The sequence below is a fragment of the Pongo pygmaeus genome, chromosome 16 (genome assembly GCF_028885625.2).
Source record: "Pongo pygmaeus isolate AG05252 chromosome 16, NHGRI_mPonPyg2-v2.0_pri, whole genome shotgun sequence".
Taxonomy (NCBI): domain Eukaryota; kingdom Metazoa; phylum Chordata; class Mammalia; order Primates; family Hominidae; genus Pongo; species Pongo pygmaeus.
Window position 1 is genome coordinate 46654053 of NC_072389.2, and position 26512 is coordinate 46680564.

General features: G+C 44.5%; 1 protein-coding gene across 1 annotated transcript in view; it reads left to right on the plus strand.

The window, feature by feature from the left end:
• The window catches only part of RTF1 (RTF1 homolog, Paf1/RNA polymerase II complex component), a 71985-nt gene that overhangs the window by 41567 nt on the left and 3906 nt on the right, over positions 1 to 26512 (plus strand). The window contains exons 3-15 of the mRNA XM_054450326.1: positions 1126 to 1273; positions 5882 to 6086; positions 12568 to 12682; positions 13914 to 14025; positions 18050 to 18185; positions 18666 to 18843; positions 22076 to 22158; positions 22981 to 23068; positions 23168 to 23275; positions 23902 to 23979; positions 24622 to 24743; positions 24919 to 24976; positions 26010 to 26087. Of these exons, the coding sequence (XP_054306301.1) occupies positions 1126 to 1273; positions 5882 to 6086; positions 12568 to 12682; positions 13914 to 14025; positions 18050 to 18185; positions 18666 to 18843; positions 22076 to 22158; positions 22981 to 23068; positions 23168 to 23275; positions 23902 to 23979; positions 24622 to 24743; positions 24919 to 24976; positions 26010 to 26087 (1509 nt within the window). The remainder of the gene's footprint in view (positions 1 to 1125; positions 1274 to 5881; positions 6087 to 12567; positions 12683 to 13913; positions 14026 to 18049; positions 18186 to 18665; positions 18844 to 22075; positions 22159 to 22980; positions 23069 to 23167; positions 23276 to 23901; positions 23980 to 24621; positions 24744 to 24918; positions 24977 to 26009; positions 26088 to 26512) is intronic.

The window sequence follows — 26512 nt, forward strand, 5'->3', positions numbered from 1 at the left end:
CCATTCTCTGTGCTGAAACGCAGACATATCAGCCATTAACAATTACTGCCATCTCTGCCACATAAAACATCAGAAGCTGTTTTTTGACTTGCCATAAAGTTGATATCTTTTTTGTTTTCTGTTGGCAATAAAACATACATGAGCTGGGTGCAGTGATGCGCACCTGTAGTTCCAGCTACTTAGGAGGCTCAGGTGAGAGGATCATTTGAGTCCAGGAGTTCAAGGCCAGCCTAGGCAACATAGCAAGAACCTGTCTGAAAAAAAAAGAAAAAATAATAATTAAATTATATGTTTATTATGTAACTTTTCTCTTGTTTCTAAGAGATTCCAGACCAGAAGTTCTAAAGTTTTAAGCGAGTTTTCAAAAATCTAGGCTGGGGCCAGGCACAGTGGCTCACACCTGTAATCCCAGCACTTTGGGACGCCAAGGCAGGCGAATTGCTTGAGCTCAGGAGTTTAAGACCAGCCTGGGCAACGTGGTGAAACCCCATCTCTACAAAAAATACAAAGCTTAGCTGGGTGTGGTGGTACACACCTGTGGTCCCAACTACTTGGGAGGCTGAGGCAGGAGGATAACTTGATCCTGGGAGGTCAAGGCTGCTGTGAGCCCAAGATCGCACCACTGCACTCTAGCCTGGGTGACAGAGCAAGACCTTGTCTCAAAAACAAAAATCTATGCCAGGTGCAGTGGCTCATGTCTGTAATCCCAGCACTTTGGGAGGCCAAGACAGGAGGATTGTCTGAGCTCAGGAGTTCAAGACCAGCCTGGGCAACACAGTGAAACCCCGTCTCTACAAAAAATACAAAAATTAGCTGGGCGTGGTGGGGCATACCTGTAGTCCCAACTACTCCAGAGGCTAAAGTGGGAGGATGGCTTGAGCCTGGGAATCAGAGGTTGCAGTGAACCAAGACTGTGCCACTGCACTCCAGCCTGGGCAACAGAGTGAGACCCTGTTTCAAAAAAGAAATTTTTTTTTTCAAAAATCTGTATTTTTTTTCATATGAAATGTATTTGTTTTGGATTCAAAGATGAATGCCAAAGACTCTTAACTCTTGAGTCTTCCAGCTTTTCCCAATAAAGTCCCTATTCCTATTTCAGTCTTCCTTTTTCTTTTCTCCTTATAGTGGACATTTGGGAGCAATAAAAATAAGAAGAAAGGAAAAGCCAGAAAAATAGAGAAGAAAGGAACCATGAAGAAACAGGCCAACAAAACTGCCTCCTCAGGCAGTTCAGACAAAGACAGTTCAGCTGAGAGCTCAGCCCCTGAGGAAGGTGAGCTGAGCAGCCTAGACCTGGAAGGTCAACTCCCACTCTTGTCAGCTTGAAGGTGCAAAGGCAGAAGTGGGGAGGAAGGGGGGTACCTGCATTCAGCATGACCTCTTCTTTAGAGCAGTGGTTCTTAACTTTTTCCATGGTCATGGATGCTTTGAGACTCTGAATGAAGCAAGAAAAATGCATGCAATTCCAAAGGTTGGTGAGACCCCTGAAACCTATCCCTGGAACCCATGAGGATTCCTGCATTAGTCTTGAATACCGTGAGTGCCTTTCCCTCCCCTTTTTTTCTTGCTTATGCATAGTCTGACTGAGGAGGGAATCTCAGTAGAAAATGTTCCTTTTCTGGAAGCCAATTTCAGAATTTTTCAACACTAGTTTGAAAAGTGAACTTGGGCCAGGTGCAATGGCTCATATTTGTAATCTCAACACTTTGGGAGGCCAAGGTGGGAGGATTGCTTGAGCCCAGGAGTTCAGGACCAGCCTGGGTAACATAGTGAGATCCCATCTCTACAAAAAAATTTAAAAATTAGCTGGGAGTTATGGTATGCACCTGAGGTCCCAACTACTTAGGAGGCTGAGGCAAGAGGCTTGCTTGAGCCCAGGACTTCGAGGTTACAGTGAGCTATGATCACACCACTGCACTCCAGCCTAAGTGACAGAGCAAGACCCTGTCTCAACAACAACAAAAAAAAGTAGGAAAAAAAAAAAAGAAAAGAAAAATGCAGGGACACTGGGAGAGAAAATAGAAGAGAACTTGTTCCGGACTAGAATGATAACCTGTAAATTATAAAAATTTTAAAAACTTTTAAAAAATAATGTTTACATACAAGCTGACTTTATAAAATTGCCCTAACCTGGTTTTGAGCACATGCCTATGAATGTTAGCTCAAATTGAGTCAAGTGCAGTTCCTGTTAAATTGCTGACTTAGCTCAGTACTCATTGTACTCACATACTTTTTCCATGCCAACATTTGTCCTATTAAGATCCACTGTTATGATAAATTCACTAATCTATTTTTAATTATTCATTAAAATGTGTTTTTAAATTTTTTAAATTTATTATCGAGACAGAGTTTCGCTCTTGTCGCCCAGGCTGGAGTACAGTGGCGTGATCTTGGCTCACTGCAACCTCTGTCTCCTGGGGTTTAAGAGATTCTCCTGCCTCAAGTAGCTGGGATTATAGATGCCCACCAGCACACTTAGCTAATTTTTTGTATTTTTAGTAGAGACGGGGTTTCACCATGTTGGCCAGGCTGGTCTTGAACTCCTGACCTCAGGTGATCTACCCGCCTTGTCTCTCCAAAGTGCTGGGATTACAGGCGTGAGTCACCACACCTGGCCATACAAAAATTTTTTTTTTTAATGCCAGCTAATAAATGAAAAAGAAATTATAGGGTTAGAAAAATCACCACTTTTCAATCATAGTGATAAAGTTGATTTACTCAAGAATCCTCAATGATTGTTAAAACCACTGGGTGAGAGTTTATTGGAAAACAAAATTTTATAGTCCTAAACCTTCTCCCTATACATACTATTACACAGAGCGGAAAAGGTGCCTTTACAAAGGGAGAATCTGGGAGACACCACCTTTACCAAGTAATCCAAATTAAAATAATGGGACAAACAGATGTTAGGGCTTCCTGATGTGATACATTGAAAAGGACACAATCACTTATGGAGTATTCTTGCCAAAAATTCATAACCTGAATTGTTTCTTAACAAATCAACCAAACCAAATGAAGTGGACATTTGATAACTGTTGCTATTTCAACTTAAATTAACTAAAAAGTAATGTTTAAAATTTAGTTTTTCAGTTGCACTAAGCCACATTTGAGTTTGTGAATACCCATATGTGGTGGCTGCTGTCCAGATAGACAAAATTTTCATCACCACCTCACAAAATTCTACTAGACAATTTTTTTGGGCTTATACTCTTCAAAAATTCAGTGCACCAACAAGTGGATAAAGAAAATGTGTATGTATGCCAGCTGGGCGTGGTGGCTCACATCTGTAATCCTAGCACTTTGGGAGGCCAAGGCAGGTGGATCACAAGGTCAGGAGTTTGAGACCATCCTGGCCAACATGGTGAAACCCCGTCTCTACTAAAAATACAAAAATTAGCTCAGCGTGGTGGTGCATACCTGTAATCCCTAATACTCGGGAGAATCGCTTGAACCAGGGAGTTAGAGGTTGCAGTGAGCCGAGATCATGCCACTGTACTCCAGCCTGGCGACAGAGTGAGACTCTGTCTCCAAAAAAAAAAAAAAAGAAAATGTGTATGTATGCCATGGAATATTAGCCACAAAACGGAATGAAATAATGGCCTTTGCAGCAACTTCAGTGGAGCTGGATGCCATTTTTCTAAGTGAAGTAACTAAGGAATGGAAAACCAAATATTGTATGTTCTCATGTATAAGTGGTGTTTAAGCCATCAGGATGCAAAGGCATAGAATGATATAATGGGGCCAGGTGTAGTGGCTCACGCCTGTAGTCCCAGCACTGTGGGAGGCCAAGGCAGGTGGATCACTTGAGGTCAGGAGTTTGAGACCATCCTGGCCAACACAGTGAGACCCCGTCTCTGCTAAAAATACAAAAATTAGCCAAGCATGGTGGTGCGCTCCTGTGGTCCCAGCTACTCAGGAGGCTGAGCCACAAGAATCGCTTAAAGAGGAGGTTGCAGTGAGGCGAGATCAGGCGATAGAGTGAGACTCTATCTCCAAAAAAAAAAAAAAGAATGATATAATGGACTTTGGGGACTTGGGGAGGGAGTGACGGTTAAAAGAGTACATATTGGGTACAGTGTACGCTGCTTGGGTGATAAATATGCCAAAATCTCAGAAATCACCACTAAAGAACTTATCCATGTAATCAGGCCAGGTGTGGCGGCTCACACCTGTAATCCCAGCACTTTGGGAGGCCAAGACAGGGGAATCACCTGAGGTCAGGAGTTCGAGACCAGCCGGACCAACATATTTTCATCTTTACTAAAAACAGAAAAATTAGCCAGGCGAGGTGGCATGTGCCTGTAGTCCCTGTTACTTGGGAGGCTGAGGCAGGAGAATTGCTTGAACCCGAGAGGTGGAGGTTGCAGTGACTGAGATCAGCTTAGGCAGCAAAAGTGAAACTCCATCTCAAAAAAAAAAAAAAGGCTGGGTGCGGTGGCTCATGCCTGTAATCCCAGGACTTTGAGAGGCTGAGGTCGGCGGATCATGAGATCAGGAGATTGAGACCATCCTGGCTAACATGGTGAAACCCCATCTCTATTAAAAAAATACAAAAAAATTAGCCGGGCGTGGTGGCGGGGCACCTATAGTCCCAGCTACTCAGGAGGCTGAGGCAGGAGAATGGCATGAACCCGAGAGGCGGAGCTTGCAGTGAGTCGAGATCGTGCCACTGCACTCCAGCCTGGGCGATAGAGAGAGACTCTGTCTCAAAAAAAAAAAAAAAAAAATGCTGGGGGCCGGGTGCAGTGGCTCACACCTGTAATTCCAGCACTTTGGGAGGCCGAGGCAAGCAGATCACTTGAGGTCAGGAGTTCAAGACCAGCCTGGCCAACATGGTGAAACCCCATCTCTGCTAAAAATACAAACATTAGCTGAGTGTAGTGGTGAGCGCCTGAGCTACTCGGGAGTCTGAGGCAGGAGAACTGTTTGAACCCGGGAGGTGGAGATTACAGTGAGCCGAGATCGTGCAGCTGCACTCCAGCCTGGATGACAAGAAAAAACTCCGTCTCAAACAAAATAAATAGGCCGGGCATGGTGGCTCACGCCTGTAATCCCAGCACTTTGAGAGGCCAAGACAGGTGGATCACGAGGTTGAGAGATCGAGACCATCCTGGCCAACATGGTGAAACCCCATCTCTACTAAAACTGTAAAAATTAGCTGGACGTGGTGGTGTGCACCTGTAGTCCCAGCTACTCAGGAGGCTGAGGCAGGAGAATCGCTTGTGAACCCGGGAGGTGGAAGTTGCAATGAGCCGAGATCGCACCACTGCACTCAGCCTGGGGCAGAGCGAGACTCTGTCTCAATAATAATAATAATAAATAAGATAGGGCCAGGTGTGGTGGCTTATGCCTGTAATCCCAGCACTTTGGGGGGCCAAGTCAGGAGGATTGCTTGAGCCCAAGAGTTCGAGACCAGCCTGGGCAACAAAGTGAGACCCCAATTCTATTTAAAAAGTAAAAATAAATAGGCGCAGTGGCTCACGCCTGTAATCCCAGCACTGGGAGGCTGAGGCGGGCGGATCACCTGAGGTCAGGAGTTCAAGACCAGCCTGAACAATATGGCAAAACGCCATCTCCAATAAAAATACAAAATTAGCTGGGTGTGGTGGCACACACCTGTAATCCCTGCTACTTGGGAGGCTGAGGCAGGAGAATCACTTGAACCTGGGAGGTGGAGGAGCTGAGATTATGCCACTGCACTCCAGCCTGGGCAATAAGAGCAAAACTCCATCTCAAAAAAGAGAGTAGAAACAAGTAAGTAAAATAACAAACTGGTTTCTTACTGTAGCCGAAAGAAGGGTGATGTTGTCAACATTGTGGAGCCACTTGTGGCCTGTCTTCTGTAGCATAGTGTAATCTTGTGTTTGGGCCTTTGTTGCAGGTGAAGTGTCAGACTCTGACAGCAACAGCTCCTCTTCCAGTTCAGATTCAGATTCTTCCTCAGAAGATGAAGAGTTCCATGATGGCTATGGAGAAGACCTCATGGGAGATGAGGAAGACAGGGCCCGTCTGGAACAGATGACAGAGAAAGAGAGAGAGCAAGAACTGTTCAATCGCATAGAGAAGAGGGAGGTGTTGAAAAGAAGGTAAGGTTGAGTTCTCGTTGTCCCCCCCATCCCCACCTTTTCTGTTCATCTCTTTTCTCATACTTCCTCTGTCCTTCACACCTGACCTACATATGGAGACTGGCATTTGGAATTGATTGTTAACATGATGAGAGGCAAATGATGTATTAAATTTCAATCACATTCATTATTTACTTAGTGCCACTGGCTTTGTTTACTAATGTACGTTATTCGGAAGGTTTTATTCATAAGACATTATTTATGTGCATTATTTAATTTTCACAACTGCTCTGTGAAGTTGGTTATACCATATTACAGAGGTAGACGCTTAGGCTTAGAGACATTAGGTAACTAAAGAGTAAGCTGCATGAAGGGAGAGACTTTGTCCTTTTCGCCACTCTATTCTTGGCGCCTAGAACAGTACCTGGCACAGATATGCACTAAATACTTGTTGAGTGAATGAATGAAGAAACTTGCCCAAGGTGATTTAGCTGGTAAGTGGTAGAACTGGATTTCAAACCTGGGACCATCTGACACCATAAAACATGCTGTGGCCATATCCTCTCCTGCTTCACATTTCCTGTCATTTTACCTGTTCTGTAACACCGCACTACAGGCAGCATTCTAAAGGGAATTACATACTTTGGGAGGCCGAGGTGGATGGATCACCAGAGATCAGGAGTTCTAGACCAGCCTGGCCAACATGGTGAAAACCCATCTCTACTAAAAATACAAAAAAATTAGCCTGGTGTGGTGGTGTGCACCTGTAGTCCCAGCTACTTAGGAGGCTGAGGCAGGAGAATTGCTTCAACCCAGGAGATGGATGTTGCAGTGAGCTGAGATGGCGCCACTGCACTCTAGCCTTGGCGAGAGCAAGACTCTGTCTCAATAAAAAATAAAAATAAAAATAAATAAATAAAAGGAATTACAGGCCAAGTGTGGTGGCTCACACCTGTAATCCCTGCACTTTGGGAGGCCAAGGCAGGTGGATCACTTGAGGTCAGGAGTTCGAGATCAGCCTGGCCAACATGGTGAAACCCATCTCTACTAAAAATACAAAAAATTAGCCGAGCACGGTGGCACGCGTCTGTAATCTCAGCTATTCAGGATCCTGAGGCAGGAGAATGGCTTGAACCCAGGAGGCGGAGGTTGCAGTGAGCCAAGATTATGCCACTGGACTCCAGCCTGGGTGACAGAGGGAGATTCTGTCTCAAAAAATAAATAAATAAATAAAAAATAAAGGGAATTACAGGCCTGGCGCAGTGGCTCACACCTGTAATCCCAGCACTTTGGGAGGCTGAGGTGGGTGGATCAGTTGATTCCAGGAATTCAAGACCAGTCATGGCAACATGGCAAAACGCTGTCTCCTACAAAAAATAGTCAGGCATGGTGGCCCATGCCTGTAGTCCCAGGTACTTGGGAGGCTGAGTCAGCAGGAGTATCATTTGAGCCCTGAATGTAAAGTTTGCAATGAGCTGAGATTGCACCACTGCACTCCAGCCTAGGTGACAGAGTGAGACCCTGTGTCAAAAAAAAGGGAAGGGAATTACAGAGATTGTTTTTATCTTGATAAAGATCAGTACATGATTTGATTTCTACTGAGCAAAAAGCATTGAAGTAATCATAAGATTGCGTTGGTTTTAGAACATGAATACAGTAATGATTGAGAGTAATGTGGGAACACATCAAATGATATGTAAAAATTAAATGAACAAATGGTGTTTTAAAGCTTTATATTTTACAAATTGGCTTCAAATTGTTCACGCTCCTAGGTTGAAATAATTTTCCAAAATTCATATTTGGAGCCCTGTCTTCACAGGATTCGAGACTTGGAATTTCTCCTCATTATGTACAAGTTAGGTATCTGATATCCTCTAGCGTGGTTTTTGTATTTTTTTAAAAAGTCAAATGTTAAATTGCTTTTTGATATTTAGAAGCTGCTTCAATGTTTTGAACTTTTGCCATATTTTAAATGGAAAAGTTTTAAATATGGCAGTAGTTCTTCCTTATCTCCTAACAGAATTTCAAGGTAAAAATAAACTTGGCTTTTGTCTTGGAAATAAAATAGCCCTCAGAACAAGGATCCTACCTATTTAATCTCATGAAAGGAAAATAGAAGCATTTTCTTTGGCAGCACTTAGTTCCTTTTCATCTGGGAGTTTTGTTTGTCCCTTCTGGAGACCATATTAAGTGTGCTGAGTTGTCCTAGAGAAGAATGTTTGGCTTTCAGTCAGCAGCAAACAATAGACATTTGATTTTTGTTTTTGTTTTTGTTTTTTGTTTTTTTTTTTTGAGAGACTTTCACTCTTGTTGCCCAGGCTGGAGTGCAATGGCACAATCTCGGCTCACCGCAACCACCACTTCCTGGGTTCAAGCGATTCTCCTGCCTCAGCCTCCCAAGTAGCTGGGATTACAGACACCCACCACAACGCCTGGCTAATTTTTGTATTTTTAGTAGAGACAGGGTTTCACCATGTTGGCCAGGCTGGTCTCAAACTCCTGACCTCAGGTGATCCACCTGCTTCAGCCTCCCAAAGTGCTGGAATTACAGGTGTGAGCCACCGCACTTGGCCTTAACATTTGTTTTGAGTGTGAATCCTTCCAAGTTTACCTATATTGGAACAAATAGGACTTAATAAACTGTGCTGGAGTTGCCAGATGGTTTAAAATTTGTATATCTGAACTGTGGAAAGCATAGCAAGATGTTGTCATGTAAGGCCAATAAGTCCTATGACAAAATCACAAAGTAGCCCGAGGGTAATAGTTGGTTTGTCTCAAACTTAGTTTTTATGTTTTTCACCTTATGTGAATGAGACAGTTGACTGATTCAGTGACTTCTTAAAAAAAATTTTTTTTTTTTTTAAGACAGAGTCTAGCTTTGTCGTCCAGGCTGGAGTGCAGTGGTGTGAACTCGGCTCACTACAATTACCACCTCCTAGATTCAAGCCATCCTCCTACCTCAGCCTCCCAAGTAGCTGGAACTACAGGCTGTAGGCTACCATGCCTGGCTAATATTTTTTTCTTTCTTTCTTTCTTTTTTTTTTGAGATGGAGTCTCACTGTGTTGCCCAGGGTGGAATGCAGTGACATGATCTTGGCTCACTGCAACTTCCGCTTCCCATGTTCAGTGATTCTCCTGCCTCAGCCTCCTGTGTAGCTGGGATTACAGGCATGCGCCACTATGCCCAGCTAATTTTTTTTTTTTTTTTTTTTTTTTGAGATGGAGTTTTGCTCTTGTTGCCCAGGCTGGAGTGCAATGGCACAATCTTGGCTCACTGCAACCTCCGCCTCCTGGGTTCAAGCAATTCTCCCGCCTCAGCCTCCCCTGTAGCTGGGATTACAGGCGCCCGCCACCATACCCGGCTAATTTTTTGTATTTTTAGTAGAGACGGGGGTTTCACGGTGTTAGCCAGGATGGTCTTGATCTCTTGACCTTGTGATCTGCCCACCTCGGCCTCCCAAAGTGCTGGGATTACAGGCGTGAGCCACCGCGCCTGGCAGCCTGGCTAATTTTTCATATTGGCCAGGCTGGTCTGGAATTACTGACCTCAGGTGATCCACCCACCTTGGCTTTCCAAAGTGCTGGGATTACAGACATGAGCCGCCTCTCCTGGCCCTGTAATTTTTTTTTTTTTTTTTTTTTTTAGAGAGGGGGTTTGCCATGTTGCCCAGGCTGGTCTTGAACTCCTGGCCTCAAGCAATTCGTCCACCTCGGCTTCTCAAAATGCTGGGGTTACAAGTGTGAACCACCACCCCCAGCTTCAGTGACTTTTTTTAGTGATTATAAGAGTGGTTTAGTGTGCTGATTATTAAGACAGAGGTTCAGAGCCATCATAGAAAATTAATATTGTTGTAGTTCGTTTGTTTAGCTTCAGGGCAGTGCAATATGGAAACTCTGGAATTTCCTGAATCTTTTTTACTTTAAAAGCTCTTTATATGGATCGCATTTAATCTTTGTAGTCTTTTCTATGCAAGCACCATTAGCATCCCGTTCTCTAGCCAGCAGCACCAGTAGTGAGATGTCATTTTCAGTTGTTAGATTATTCATGGGGGCAGGAAGCATAAAAGGTAGCCTGGTTGTAGAAAGGGCACTGACATTGCAGTCAGAAGGTCTAGGTTCAAGTCAGACTTGCCGGCAGGGTGATCGGAGTTAAATCACTTTCTCTTCCTGCCTCAGCTTCCTCCTTGGGGTTGTTGTAAACCTCAAGAGAGATGATATACATAAGAACGTTATGTAAATGTTAAGTTATCACTAACTCTAAAAAATAACTTTATTTAAAATAACCCACTTAAAGTGTATAATTCAATGGTTTTTATATGTCTACAGAGTTGTGCAATCATCACCACAATTAATTCTAGAGCATTTTATCACTCCTCTATTTCCCCATAAGCCTCCCAGCCCTAGGCAACCACTAATCTCCTGTCTCTCTAGATTTGCCTATTCTGGATATGTTTATTATTATTGTTGTTGTTATCAAGACAGGGTCTCGTTCCGTCACCCAGGCTGGAGTGCTGTGGCATGATTATAGCTCACTGAAGCCTCGATCTCCTGTGTTCAAGCAATCCTCCCACCTCAGCCTCCCAAGTAGCTGGGACTATAGGCATGTGCCACCACCTGGCCAATTTTTTAAACTTTTATTAAAGACGAAGTCTCGCTATGTTGTCCAGGCTGTTCTTGAACTCCTAGCCTCAAGCAGTCCTCCTGCCTTGGCCTCCCAAAGTGTTTAGATTACAGGCATTAGCCACCATGCCCAACCTGGATATTTTATATAAATGAAATCATAATATGTAGTCTTTTGTGACTGACTTCTTTCACTTAGTATGTTTTTGAGGTTTATCCATTTAGCATGCATTAGTACTTCACTCCTTTTTATGTCTGAGTAATATTCCATTTTATGTATATACCACATTTTGTTTATCTGTCCATCTGTTGATTAATATTTGTGGTGTTTCCTCCTTTTTGCTATTGTGACTAGTGCTGCTGTGAACGTTTATATACAACAATTTGAGTACCTATTTTCAGTTCTTTTGAGTGTATACTGGAAAGTAGAATTGCTGGCTCGTACAGTAACTCTTTCTAACTTTTTGAGAAACTGCAGCTGCATCATTTTAGATTTCCCATCGGCAATAAGTGTTCTAGTTTCTCCACATCTTCACTAACACTTTAACACTTGTCTTTTCCTTTTTTTGTTGTTGTTGAGACAGGGTCTCGCTCTGTCGCCCAGGCTAGCTAGAGTTCAGTGGTATGATCATGGCTCGCTGCAGCCTCAATCTCCTGGGCTCTAGCAGTTCTCCCACCTCAGCCTGCCAAGTAGCTGGGACTACAAGCATGTACCACCACGTCCAGCCAATTTTTAAAATTTTTGTAGAGACATGGTCTCACCATGTTGTCCAGGCTAGTCTCCAACTCCTGGACTCAAGTGATCCTCCTGCCTTGGCCTCCCAAAGTACTGGAATTACAGGTGTGAGCCACCGTGCCTAGCCTCCCTTTTTGTGATAATAGCTATCCTGGTGGGTATGAAATGGTCTTTCATTGTGTGTTTTTTGTTGTTGTTTGTTTGTTGTTCGTTTTCAAGACGGAGTCTCACTCTGTCGCCAGGCTGGAGTGCAGTGGCGCGATCTTGGCTCACTGCAACCTCCAACTCCTGGGTTCAAGGGATTCTCCTGCCTCAGCCTCCCGAGTAGCTGGGATTACAGGCACGTGCCACCATGCCCAGCTAATTTTTGTATTTTTAGTGGAGATGGGGTTTCACCATTTTGGCCAGGATGGTCTCAATCTCCTGACCTCGTGATCTGTCCACCTTGGTTTCCCAAAGTGCTGGGATTACAGGCGTGAGCCACCGTGCCGGGCCTGTTTGTTTGTTTGTTTGAGATGGAGTCTCACTCTGTCACCCAGGCTAGAGTGGCGCAGATGAGTACAGCAATACCCTATATATGTTCTCTTTCTCTCTCTCTCTTTTTTTTTTTTTTGAAACGGATTCTTGCTCTGTCGCTAGGCTGGAGTGCAGTGGCGCGATCTTGGCTCACTGCAACCTCCGCCTCCCGGATTAAAGCGATTCTCTTGCCTCAGCCTCCCAAGTAGCTGGGACTACAGGTGTGCGCCACCATGCCCAGCTAATTTTTGTATTGTTACAAAACAATACAAAACCCTGTAGAGACAGGGTTTCACCATATTGGCCAGGATGGTCTCGATCTCTTGATTTCCTGATCCCCCCGCCTTGGCCTCCCAAAATGCTGGGATTACAGGTGTGAGCCCCTGTGCCCGGCCCATATTCTCTCATTTTAAACATATTCCAACTTAATGCTATCAAATATTTTATATTTTGTTGTAATTAATATTTAAATATTTTTAATGTACTTAAAAGGTACACCAGAGTTTCTTGCAGGAAAACCAAAATATCTATTAGCTCCTTTCCCTTAGTTCCTTTCTCCTATCTAATAGAAATCAGTTTTTACATACATTTCATTGCCACTTAAAAGCCAAACAAATATCTTTTAACCAGATTTGAAATCAAGAAAAAACTAAAAACAGCCAAAAAGAAAGAAAAGAAAGAAAAGAAGAAAAAGCAAGAAGAGGAGCAAGAAAAGAAAAAGCTGACACAGATTCAAGAATCTCAGGTAGGAGATTCAGTGTTCCTCATTGTCCAAAGAATAAACCTCTGTTTTGAGTGTGTGTGTAAAAGGTGAGTTTATATTAATCAGCCTAAGTTTATTAGTACAAGACTTGTGACATGGTTTCATTAATCTCTGGACATATCACCATTAGCTGTGCTGTTAACTCTTTAGCACTTTTTCCTTTGCTTTCCTCTTTCCTTTTCTTTTTTTCTTTCTTCTTTCTTTTTCCCTTTTCTTCCCCTCCCTTCCTCCTTCCCCCTTCCCTTCCTCTTTCCTTTCCCTGGTCTCATTATGTTGCCCGGGCTAGAATACAGTGGCTATTCACTGGCACAGTCATAACACACTGTAGCCTCAAACTCCTAGTCTCAAGCAGTCCTCCTGAGTTGCTGAGACTACCAGCATATGCCACCGTGCCCGGCTTTCACTGAAGTCTGCATTTAAAAAGCAGCCCTCAACTGCAGTGACTCAACATGTGTAATCCCAGCACTTTGAGAGGCCGAGGCGGACAGATCACTCAAGGCCAGGAGTTTGAGACCAGCCTGGCCAACATGGCGAAATCCCGTCTCTACTAAAAATACAAAAATTAGCCTGGCATGGTGGCTTATGCCTTTAATCCCAGCTACTCGGGGGGCTGAGGCAGAAGAATTGCTTGAACCTCAGAGGCGGAGGTTGCAGTGAGCTGAGATCATGCCATGGCCCTCCAGCCTGGGCAGAAGAGCGAGGTTCTGTTTTAAAAAAAAAAGCAGCCCACTAGTGAGTGAGCATCCCTTAAGGAAAAGTTGGTAAACAACCCGTCCTAGGTAGCCAGATGCTTATGATGTTTACTTAGATGTATGTCATCCTTTACTTGGTATAAATATAGCTGGAAAAGTAATCTCTGTATTTATCATAAATGAGACTCCATCTCAGAAAAACAACAAAAAAAAAGATAATGTGGGGCTGCGTGTAGTGGCTCATGCCTGTAATCCCAACATTAGCTGTGTTGTAGTGTGTTCTTCCAGAAAGAGTTTATTCAGATAATTCTTGAACTTGCTATTAGGCATTTTAGATAGGGCTTACTTTACTGCGCTATCCTCTTTGTCCACAAGAGGATGCTCTCTGCCCTTACATAAAAGCTCTAAGTTTTTGCAACCCATATAGATTCATGTTGGAGGACTAAATGCATTAAGTAGGTTTAGAGAATCTTATCAGCTGTTGGTAAAAAGGGCCATCCTATATATCCTTCCCTTCCTAGGTAACATCCCACAACAAGGAACGGCGTTCCAAGCGGGATGAGAAACTAGACAAGAAATCTCAAGCCATGGAGGAGCTAAAAGCAGAGCGAGAAAAACGAAAGAACAGAACAGGTAAGCGAGGGAAATATAATGGCTACTTTGTGTCTTTATATGATTTGACTTCCTGGTGTCCATTTTCATTTTGCCTTCTTGTTATGTCTTTCTCATATAAAATTCCAGCACATACCGAGAATAGTATAAACATCCACGAACCCATCATCCAGCCACAGCAGTCAGCTCTTGGCCAGTCTTGTTAAATCTATAATCCTTTCATCAGATTATTTTAAAGCAAATACCAGCATTATTATATTTTAACCATAAATATTTCAATATGTTCCTCTAAAAGATAAGTACTTTTGTTTTAAACCTAACTATAATACCATTATTACACCTAGAAATAACAATGAACTCTTTATCAAATATCTAGTCAGTGTTCAAATTTTTCTATTTGTTTTGTAATTAAAAAAACAAGATTTGGACCACTTGAATCAGGATCTTAAAGTCCATACATTGTGATCTATTAATATGTCCCTTAAGGCATTTAATCTGTATGTTTTATTCCCCATCTCTTTGCCCTGCCTTGCAGCTTATTTGCTGAAGGAACTGGGTCATTTGTCTTCTGGTTTCTCACGATGCTGATTGCATCTCGTTTTTATTGTTGAATGTGTTTCTGGTCCCTTGAGTTTCCTGTAAATTGTTAGTTAGAGCTACAGAATTGGTCAGATTTGGGTTTGTTCTGTTGTTGTCGTTGTTGCTTGTTCTTGGGGAAGGCTGATTTTTAGGTAGTGGTACGTATTTCCATCAGGAGACACATGATATCTGATTGTTTCTCAGTTTGTGATGTTAACAATCCTGTCAGTTAGCTCTTACCACAATAATGTGAAGTAACAAACTAACCCCTGTTCCTGCTCATGCATCTGAAGTTCAACTGCAGTTCACCTGCCTGATGGCATGAGTTCAGCTGGAATTATCTCCAAGCTACAGGTGGTAGCCAGGTCTGTTCTACCTCTCTCTTCCTCCCTGGGCCAGTAAACCCCGAGCACTTTTATATGGTGATGACAGAAGTATAAAAGGGGTAAGCAAAGACACACATGCCTCTTAGGGCCTAGACTTGGAATTGGCACAGTGTCACTAGGGGGCCAGGAAGAATGACTAAGGCATATAGCAAAGGACATGGGTATAGAGACGGGTGAAGAATTAGAAAGGATAATGTGGGGGCCAGTCATGGTGCCTCACACTTGTAATCCTAGCACTTTGGGAGGCCAAGGTGGGCGGATCACCAGAGGTCAGGAGCTTGAGACCAGCCTGGCAAACGTGGTGAAACCCCATCTCTACAAAAAAATAGAAAAATTAGCTGGCCGTGGTGGTGCATGCCTGTAATCCCAGCTCCTCAGGAGGCTGAGGCAGGAGAATCCCTTGAACCTGGGAGGCAGAGGTTGCAGTGAGCCGAGATTCCGCCACTGCACTCCAGCCTGGACAACAGAGTGAGACTCAATCTTAAAAAAAAAACAACAAAAGATAATGTGGGGCTGAGTGTAGTGGCTCACGCTTGTAATCCCAACACTTCGGGAGACTGAAGCATGAGGATTGCTTGAGGCCAGGAGTTCAAGACCGGCCTGGCCAACATGGTGTAACCCCATCTCTACTAAAAATACAAAAATTAGCCATGCCAGGCACGGTGGCTGACACCTGTAATCCCAGCACTTTGTGAGGTCAGAGCAGGCAGATCACTTGAGGCCAGGAGTTGGAGACCAGCCTGGCCAACATAGTGAAATCCTATCTCTACTAAAAATACAAAAATTAGCCAGGCGTGGTAGCACATGCCTGGAATCCCAGCTACTTGTGGGGCTGAGGCACCGAAAATCACTTGAACCTGGGAGGTGGAAGTTGCAGTAAGCCAAGATCCTACCATTGCACTCCAGCCTGGGCAACAAGAGTGAGACTCTGTCTCAAAAAAAAAAAAAAGAAAAAGAAAAAGAAATAATAGTGTGTTCTGTCCTAGTAGCCACTGATGGTCATTACCTAGATAATTTAATTCATTCGGAGTTGCAAAATGGTGATATTTCGAATCTGTCATTCTTTCCTCATTCATTATCTAGCCTGCTTCTATAAAGAGAAACTTTTTTTTTTTTTTTTTTTTTTTTTTTGAGACAGAGTCTTGCTCTGTCGCCCAGGCTGGAGAGCAGTGGCGCAATCTCGGCTCACTGCAAGCTCCGCCTCTAGGGTTCATGCCATTCTCCTGCCTCAGCCTCCCGAGTAGCTGGGACTACAGGCACCCGCCACCACAGCCGGCTAATTTTTTGTATTTTTAGTAGAGACAGGGTTTCACCATGTTAGCCAGGATGGTCTTGATCTCCTGACCTTGTGATCCACCTGCCTCGGCCTCCCAAAGTGCTGGGATTACAGGTGTGAGCCACTGCACCCGGCCTAAAGAGAAACTTCTAATCAGCTATTTAGTTACCCCCCAGGCACATTTTGAACAGGAAAGGCAAGATAAATAATTGATTAATTTTCCTTGTGTTTGCCAGTTTTTGAAAGAATGAGATAGTTCCTGGCAAGGTACAGTGGCTCACATGTATAATTCAAGACCAGCCTGGGCAACATAGTGAGACCCTGTTTCTGCAATATTTTAAAAAGAGAGAGAGAGATAGTTTTTAGCAACTTCCAAAGATGACCGATGAGTTTTATTTATTTTGAATATCCTTGTGAACTCATGATTTTTAACATGCTTTATGTGTTTTAATCCATTGCAGTTATTTTTCCTTCCTTCCTTCCTTCCATCCATCTGTCCATCTTTCTCTCTCTCTCTTTTTTGAGACAGGATTTCTCTCTGTTACTCAGTCTGGAGTGCAGTGGTGCGATCTCGGCTCACTGCAACCTTCACCTCCCGGGTTCAAGCTATTCTCCCACCTCAGCCTCTTGAGTAGCTGAGACTACATGCATGCACCACCACCTGGCTAATTTTTTTTTGTATTTTTAGTAGAGATGGGGTTTAGCCATGTTGGCCAGGGTGGTCTTGAACTCCTGACCTTAAGTGATCTGCCTGCCTTGGCCTCCCAAAGTGCATGAGCCAACAATCCCAGCCAAAATTTTTTTTATATCATTCTTTTTTCTTTTTAAATCATAAGTACACAGATTCACCTCCCATCTTAGATTAATGGTAGCATATTATACACACTTTTCTCTCTCTCTCTTTTTTTTTTTTTTTTAGCCACCACTCCTGGCTAGTTTTTTGTATTTTTGGTAGAGTTGCAGATTCACCATGTTGCCCAGGCTGGTCTCAAACCCCTGAGCTCAAGTGATCTACCCACCTCGACCTCCCAAAGTGCTGCGATTACAGGCATGAGCCACCATGTCTGGCCACGTTCCTTTTTTTTTTTTTTTTTTGAGATGGAGTCTCTCTGTTGCCCAGGCTGGAGTGCAGTGGTACAGTCTTGGCTCACTGCAACCTCTGCCTCCCAGATTCAAGCGATTCTCCTACCTCAGCCTCCCAAGTAGCTGGGATAGCAGGTGCCGGCCACCACGCCTGGCTAATTTTTGTATTTTAGTAGAGACAGAGTTTCACCATGTTGACAAAGCTGGTCTCGAACTCCTGACCTCAAGTGATCCACCTGCCTCTGCCTCCCAAAGTGCTGAGATTACAGGCGTAAGCCACCGCACCCGTCCCCACATTCCTTTTTTATAGCTGCATAGTAGTTCATTGGTAGATGTACCAGTGATGATTCAGCCACTCTCCTATTTTAAATTTTCCTCAGAAGCTTCTGAAGTCATCATGAGTCTTTCCCCCTCTTTCCTCCCCATAGTCAAGTGTCTTGAATGCCATAAAAGAGAACTGTCAGTAGTGTTGGTGACCCTTTCTGCCCACCTAGTATCAATCTTTCAGCCCTTTTTTCATCTGTTGGGGCCTGACATTTGGCACCTGAATAATTTTAACTCTGTTTTAACTCATTTCTGTATATACCCCAAGTTAGCACAATCCAGTCTGGAGAGGACAGAGCTGTGTATTTGAGTCCTCTTCCATTTCCAGTTCTTTTTCAAGGATGAATTCATTTTCTTGTTGAGAAAACCTAGGTAAACATCTCTTCTTTCTTTCTAGCTGAGCTCCTTGCCAAAAAACAGCCATTAAAAACCAGTGAGGTCTACTCTGATGATGAAGAGGAGGAAGAGGATGACAAATCCAGTGAAAAGTCAGACCGCTCATCACGAACATCATCGTCTGATGAAGAAGAGGAGTAAGCTCTTGTACATTTTGGTCTAGTAGGCAGTATAGGTGGGTTTTTGAGGAAGAGCTTGGTGTCCTTTCCAAAATCTCCCTGGTTGGGCCACTAACTCTGACTTGGTTACCTTTGGTTTGCTGAACTGAGTTCCCCAGCACGTCACCCCATTCATTTGGCTGCTAGCCTGTACGCTTAGACATTTCACCTGGGCCTGGAAGGTAGGAACTGACTTCGTCTCATTCTCAGATTGGCCTGGAGCTTTCATTCGTTTTCTTACTCTGATGGGTTATGTAAGATGGCAGCCTCATTTGAAACAGCTCACACTACTGGTCAGGAACAGGATCCTATTACAAGTCTTTGCTGGTGCTTCATTTACTTCTCCTCCTAGGCTAGTCACATGTACTTTGGTTAAGTTTTGAGGAGTTGATATTATTTTTCTGTCTTGTCCTGTTTTTATGATGAACATTTTTTCCAGTGCCCCTTTGTTCCTCTTAGGAAAGAAGAGATCCCTCCCAAATCCCAACCAGTTTCCTTACCTGAAGAATTGAATCGGGTTCGATTATCACGGCATAAGCTAGAACGCTGGTGTCACATGCCCTTCTTTGCTAAAACTGTCACAGGATGTTTTGTGCGGATTGGCATTGGAAACCACAACAGCAAACCAGTTTACCGGGTTGGTATTTCTTCCGTTGGACAATTGTCCATGCTTTCAGTATAATTAGTCTCAACTGAGGGCAGGAGCTACTGAAAAAATCTATCACTCTTCTGTCAGCATTTGATGGAAAGTAGACTCCAAGTGGGATCCCCATAGAGCAGTGAGGTACCCAGGAATCCTTCATGACTTGTCGCCAAGAAGAGGACTTGGAGCCCAAGGGCCTGGAAGATTTGGATGTAGAATAATTTTCTCTATTCTCCCTTCAGTATAAAAGGGAGAAGGGAGGCATCTATGAAGTGTCCATTGGGATTTACATAATCTAAAAGATTTGTTCATTTGAAAAACCAATGAATGAAAAGTTTCATGTTGCATACCAAGTAACTTCTACGCCAGGGAATTGTATTGAGGTTAAAAAAAACCCTCCAAACTAATATAGGTTATTATGTAGGTTCCAGCACTGCTTCTGTGGTCTAAGTGGACTGGACACAGTGGCTTACACCTGTAATCCCAACACTTTGGGATTTATTTATTTATTTATATTTTATTTTACCTTTTTTTTTTTTTTTTTTGAGACGGAGTCTCATTCTGTCACCCAGGCTGGAGTGCAATGGCGTGGTCTTGGCTCACTGCAACCTCCGCCTCCCGGGTTCAAGTGATTCTCCCGCCTCAGCCTCCCAGTAGCTGGGACTACTGCCGCATGCCACCACACCTGGCTAATTTTTGTATTTTTAGTAGAGACGGGGTTTCACCATGTTGGCGAGGCTGGGCTTGAACTCTTGACCTTGTGATCCGCCTGCCTCGGCCTCCCAAAGTGCTGGCGTGAGCCACCGCACCTGGCCTATTTTTATTCTTATTTATTTGTTATTCTTTTTTTCAGACAGAGTTTCACTCTTGTTGCCCAGGCTAGAGTGCAATGGCACGATCTTGGCTCACTGCAACCTCCGCCTCCCGGGTTCAAGCAATTCCCCTGCCTCAGCCTCCCAAGTAGCTAGTGTTACAGGCGCCTGCCACCATGCCTGGCTAATGTTTGTATTTTTAGTAGAGACGGGGTTTCACCATGTTGGCCAGGCTGGTCTTGAACTCCTGACCTCAGGTGATCCACCTGTCTCGGCCTCCCAAAGTGCTGGGATTATAGGCATGAGCCACTGAGCCCAGCCTTATTTTTAATTTTTTTGTTTTTTATTTTTGGAGACAGAGTCTCACCCTGTTGCCCAGGCTGGAGTGCAGTGGCATGATCTTGGCTCACTGCAGCCTTTGCCTCCTGGGTTCAAGCGATTGTCATGCCTCAGCCTCCGAGTAGCTGGGACTACAGGCACGCGCCACCACACCTGGCTAATTTTTTTTTTTTTAGATGGAGTCTCGCTATGTGGCCCAGGCTGGAGTTCAGTGGCATGATCTCTGCTCGCTGCAAACTCCGGCTCCCGGGTTCACGCCATTCTCCTGCCTCAGCCTCCCTAGTAGCTGGGACTACAGGCACCCGCCACCACGCCTGGTTGATTTTTTGTATTTTTAGTGGAGATGGGGTTTCACCGTGTTAGCCAGGATGGTCTTGATCTCCTAACCTCATGATCTGCCCGCCTTAGCCTCCCAAAGTGCTGGGATTACAGGCGTGAGCCACCGCGCCCGGCCTCACTTTGGGATTTTTAAAAAATTTTTTGTAGCAACAGCCTCTCTCTGTTTCTTATGCTGGTCTCAAACTCCGGGCCTCAAGTGATGTTCTGGCCTCAGCCTCCTAAAGTGCTAGGTGTTGGTTTTTTGTTTTGTTTTGTTTTGTTGAGACGGAGTCTTGCTCTGTCGCCCAGGCTGGAGCGCAGTGGCGTGATCTTGGCTCACTGCAAGCTCCGACTCCTGGGTTCATGCCATTCTCCTGCCTCAGCCTCCCGAGTAGTTGGGACTACAGGTGCCCGCCACCATGCCGGCTAATTTTTTGTATTTTTAGTAGAGACGGGGTTTCACCTTGTTAGCCAGGATGGTCTCGATCTCCTGACTTCGTGATCTGCCCTCCTCGGCCTCCCAAAGTGCTGGGATTACAGGTGTGAGCCACCACGCCCGGCCCAGGTGTTGGTTTTTTTTTTTTTTTTTTTTTTTTGAGACAGTGTCTTAACCATGTTGCCCAGGCTAATCTGGAACTCCTGGACTCAAGCCATCTTCCTGCCTCGGCCTTCCAAAGTGCTAGGTTTGCAGGCGTGAGACACTGTCCCCAGCCTGTTTGAGATAGGATCTCGCCCTGTTGCCCAGGCTAGCATGCAGCAGTGTGATCAGAGCTCATTGCAACCTTGAACTCCTGGACTCAAACGATCCTCCTACAACAGCCTCTTGAGTAGCTGGGACTGTAGGTGCACACCACTATGCCCAACTAATTTTTTTTTTTCTTTTTTGTAGAGACTGGGTCTCGGCTGGGCACGGCGGCCCACGCCTGTAATCCCAGTACTTTGGGAAGCGGGCGGATCACGAGGTCAGGAGATCGAGACCATCCTGGCTAACATGGTGAAACCCCTCTCTACTAAAAATACAAAAAATTAGCCTGGTGTGGTGGCACGTGCCTGTAGTCCCAGCTGCTTGGGCAGCTGAGGCAGGAGAATTGCTTGAACCAGGGAGGCAGAGGTTGCAGTGAGCCAAAATCATGCCATTGCACTCCAGCCTGGGCGACAGAGCAAGACTTTGTCTCAAAAACAAAGAACAAAAGAAAGAGAGATGGGGTCACTCTGTGTTGCCCAGGTTGGTCTCAAATTCCTGGCTTCAAGTAATCCTCCTACCTCAGCCTCCCAACGTGCTGGAATTACAGGCCTGAACCTCGGCACCCAGCCTGGATTGTTTTTGTTTTGTTTTATTCTTGTCTGGTTTTTATGTGCGTTATCCCCTTGTATGAGGACCTGCAGCCATGCCATATCCTGAAATGCTTGGCAACAGAAACTGATCTACATGGTCTTCACATTTGGTTGATTAAAATCAACTGGTGAAATCCCAAATACATCCCTTGTAAGTTAGAATTAGTTGGAGGAAAAGCTTCCAGTGGGCCCCATCAGGCTCCTCTTCTGCTGGCACTTGCTCCTCCTGGGCACAAGGCTCCCTGTGCTTGGCCATCTGGAGTCTAAACCTGAGAAACCTTTCTCAGAACCCCTGGCAGCTATGGACTCTACTCAGCACTCGATCAGTTGTCTGCGTTCAGGTAGAGAGACGCAAAGGAAGAGTGTTGTGGAAAGCTCTGGAAGAGTCTGGTTTTGACTGGTGTCTCTGTCCTCTCAATTAGGTCGCTGAGATTACGGGTGTTGTGGAAACCGCCAAAGTTTACCAACTAGGCGGCACCAGAACAAACAAAGGGCTGCAACTACGGTAGGAGGCACTTCTGGGGCAGCTTCTGCTTCCACTTCAAACAGGCACTGGCTTTGGGGGCTGCTATTCTCTCTGTTTGATGTTCCTTGTTACCATGAACGCTATGTATGCAATCCCCACAAGGTACACTTGGAGGGAGACTTGTATTCCCTCTTTGTCTATAGGGAAAGTAGGATATTCTCTCCTCTAGAGGGAACCAAATATATGAAAGGGTAGGACACACAGAAAGGAAATGTCTGGTTGTGAGAGACCCTCCCAGAGCCTTGCTGGCATTTCCTTGGCAAGCATGGCCAAGAGGCTTGCTTCTGGTTCTGGCTCTATCTCATAACCTCATCTGTGACAAGAAAGATCATTTTTATGGACTTCATTTCCTCTTCAATAAAATGAAAGTGTCATTCACTCAGCAAATATTTACCGAATGTACAGTGTGCCAGGCACTGCTCTAGGTGCCATCATAGTCCACTGCAGCTTGGAACTCCTGGGCTCAGGTGATCCTCCCACCTCAGTCTCCTGAGGAGCTGCAACCACAGGCATGTAACCTTGTCCCAGGGTCTGTTGCATATTGTTGATGTTGACCGTAACGGATTTTATTGCAAATTGACTTTTGAAGCACTGACCAAGCCCATTTGGTTTCCAGTGCTAGTTTTGGGATCTCAATCTTGGCACCTCATTAAAACAGCCTGGGATGATTTTATAGGGTAGCTAGGATTGAGAACCACTGCAATAGGTATATATAGGTGGTACATAGTCTGGTAAGGTTGCTTTGCTTGTACTACAGTCAACATGCACATTTCTTGGAGATGCTGTCTCTGTTTTACGTAGGCATGGCAATGACCAACGCGTGTTCCGTTTAGAGTTTGTCTCAAACCAAGAATTCACCGAAAGTGAGTTTATGAAGTGGAAAGAAGCGGTACGTGGCTAGAGATTACCTAGCAGTTGTTCGTGCACGTTGAGAAAATAGCTTTCCAAAATCCCTTACTAATAATCTTGTATCATGTTTTTGATCCAGATGTTCTCTGCTGGCATGCAGTTGCCCACTCTAGATGAAATCAATAAAAAGGAATTATCTATTAAAGAAGCTCTTAATTATAAATTCAATGATCAGGACATTGAAGAGGTAAGAAACCTGGTGCCCCAGAGCCCAGAGGTTCATCAAGAACCAGTGTTGAGACAACATGATTCTCTTTTATTTTCCTATATCTTGACATTTTTAGCTATGCATGAAAATGAGGAAATACTAATATTACTACCTTATTATTTATAGTTCATCAAGCTTTTTTCTATACATTCTCATGTCCGGATGAGGCTAACATAGACTGAAGTATATTCAGAGTTAAGATGAGACAACAAATGACGCTACATACACTAAAGTATATTTGGGGTTCAGGGATCTGTATTCTGCTAGGCTTGATCCTTCAAAAGTTTTCCTTCTCTAAAACATCTTGGTAAAATTATTTGATCTCTGTTCTCTTGGACAGTGGCTAGCCTTACACTACCAGGCCCTTGGGCTGCTGTTTCTTGGTGCATGTTCCTTCAGACTGTCCCAGAAGAATCTCCGTGACCCAGGAAGCAGCATAGTATCCCTTGGAATGAACCCGCTCTCTCTCTCTCTGGGGCATGACACTGCTATAGGAAGAGCAGCCCCCTTGTAACTAGCTGTTTGCATCCAAAATGGGCTCACTTAGCCTGTCTACAAAAATAGCTTAGGAATACCTCACTGCTGGTATCTCCTCTCTGGTACAGATTGTAAAAGAGAAAGAAAGGTTCAGAAAAGCTCCACCCAACTACGCTATGAAGAAGACTCAGCTACTGAAGGAAAAGGTAAGGAGTTGTACTCGAGCCTCTTTCCTCATCCTGTAAGGAGATGTGGAAATCAAACTTGTTCATCCTCTGCCAAGTTAGTGGTGGCAGGATTGGGAGAAAATTCTCGGCTCAATTATAAGCAACACAGTGTGTTCTTGGCACCTGGGCAACGTTCCTTGGCCATTTTCCATTCCCTAAATTCAAACTCATCTTCTGCATGCGTGCCAGTCTTCTTATTTTCTAGTCACTTCAGTTTCCTGTGTAATAAAATAGACCCTGGGGTGGTATTTAACACTGAGTCTGAACAGACAGATGACACTGTCAAGGCCACCTGTGGCTGGTGATTTTCCATTCTTCACACTGGGTTGGGGTGGGCCTTGTTATGGTGGTTTAGCCACCCTGTGAGGCCTGGGGTTCTACTGCCACCAGGGACCCACAGCCAGGTAGCTGTATGGGAAGGTGTTCCCCACTGTACTGTGCACTACTATAATATAAATTATATCTTGTACTTGTAAAGTACTTCTACAGTATTCTTCCACATCTCCTGTCCTTTGCTCACCACATGAGATATCTTTGCCCTGTGCTTGGAAGTAAGGGGATACTTGATATGGAGTCAGTTGTATGTACCAAGAACTCACTCACACATTTCTCTGTGTGTAGGCCATGGCTGAGGACCTGGGGGATCAGGACAAGGCCAAACAAATCCAAGATCAACTGAATGAGCTGGAGGAACGGGCAGAGGCCCTGGACCGCCAGCGGACCAAGAACATATCCGCTATCAGGTGTGTTATGGAGCCTATTTTTGGCCCACAGACCTTGGCCAAAATTATCAGGCAAGCCTGTGGCGTGTACACTCTGTGCTGCCCTGACCCCATAGATATCTGGGTTCAGGGCTCAGTGGTTCCCTTCCTCCCTTGTTTCACAGCCACTGACTCATCCCTCTTACTCACCCCACAGTTACATCAACCAACGGAACCGGGAATGGAACATTGTAGAGTCTGAGAAAGCCCTTGTGGTAAGAAAACTTTATCTGAATCACTAAAACAAAGTTAATTAATAAACCATGACATCTTTTCTACATCTCGCCTAAGTTTATTTTTTAATTATTGAAATAACATAAGCACTTAACATATACACACTCTCTCTGTATGTCCACGTACATCGATATAATTTATTCATAATGAAAAGTAGCAGTCTTCTGCCCTGTCCTACCTCTTCCCACCCTTAGATTCTACTCCACAGGTATTTGTTTTTTCTCAATTTCTGTTTCTTGGTTGTTTCCCCCATATCTACTCTGGTATTCTTGAAGGGAAAAGGATAATATGCCGGGCGCGGTGTCTCATGCCTGTAATCCCAGCACTTTGGGAGGCCAAGGCGGGTGGATCACCTGGGGTCGGGCATTTGAAACCAGCCTGGCCAACATGACAAAACCCTGTCTCTCCTAAAAATACAAAAATGAGCCGGACATGATGGTGCACACCTGTAATCCCAGGTACTTGGGAGGCTGAGGCACGAGAATCGCTTGAACCTGGGATGCGGAGGTTGCAGTGAGCTGTCGGGCCACTGTACTTTAGCCTGGGCAAGAGAGCGAGCATCCATTTAAAAAATAAAAAAAAATTAGCCGGGCACGGTGGCTCACGCCTGTAATCCCAGCACTTTGGGAGGCTGAGGTGGATGGATCACCAGAGGTCAGGAGTTTGAGACCAGCCTGGCCAACGTGGCGAAACCCTGTCTCTACTAAAAATACAAAAATTAGCTGGGTTTGGTGGCTTGCACCTGTAGTCCCAGCTGCTGGAGAGGCTGAAGCAGGAGAATCACTTGAACCTGAGAGGCAGCGGTTGCAGTGAGCTGAGATTGTGCCATTGCACTTCAGCCTAGGCGACAGAGCGAGACTCCATCTCAAAAAAAATTAAAAAAAAAAAAAGGGAAAGGATAATAGATTTTTTTTTTTTTCAGTCTCATGCAAAGACTTATTTGCCTGTGAGCTTATGGTGAATGAGAGGAGGGGGATGGAGGTACAGTTCTGTGGTGCATGCTTTCTGTTTCAGGCTGAAAGTCACAACATGAAAAACCAACAGATGGATCCATTTACTCGGCGGCAGTGCAAGCCTACCATCGTTTCTAATGTGAGTGCCGAAAGAGGACGTTTTAGTCAGGACCTAGATTCTAGGACACAAAATGAATTCCATTAGGAAATTAATAACGAAGTTAAAAATAATGTTTTCTTAGCTGGGATTTGCTTGTCTGAAGCTCTTGGGTCTGGATAACTTCCTTTTTTATCTTGCTATAGGGCATATAGGTAGTGAAAACGTGGCATGGATTTATAAAAACCTAGTGACTGATCCTCCTGTATCAGGGTGGGTTTACAGTGCAGCAGACATTAGTAATGTGTCCCTTAGCTAGGACCTGGCTGGGCTGAGCTTGGCTTTCACGCTTGTAATTGCTTTTTTTTTTTTTTTTTTTTTTTTTTGCTGCTTTGTGGAAAACCCCACTAGCTGCTGATGGGTCGGCTGTGGTGCTTGTGATGTTAGTTTGGTAGGTGGGGAAGAAT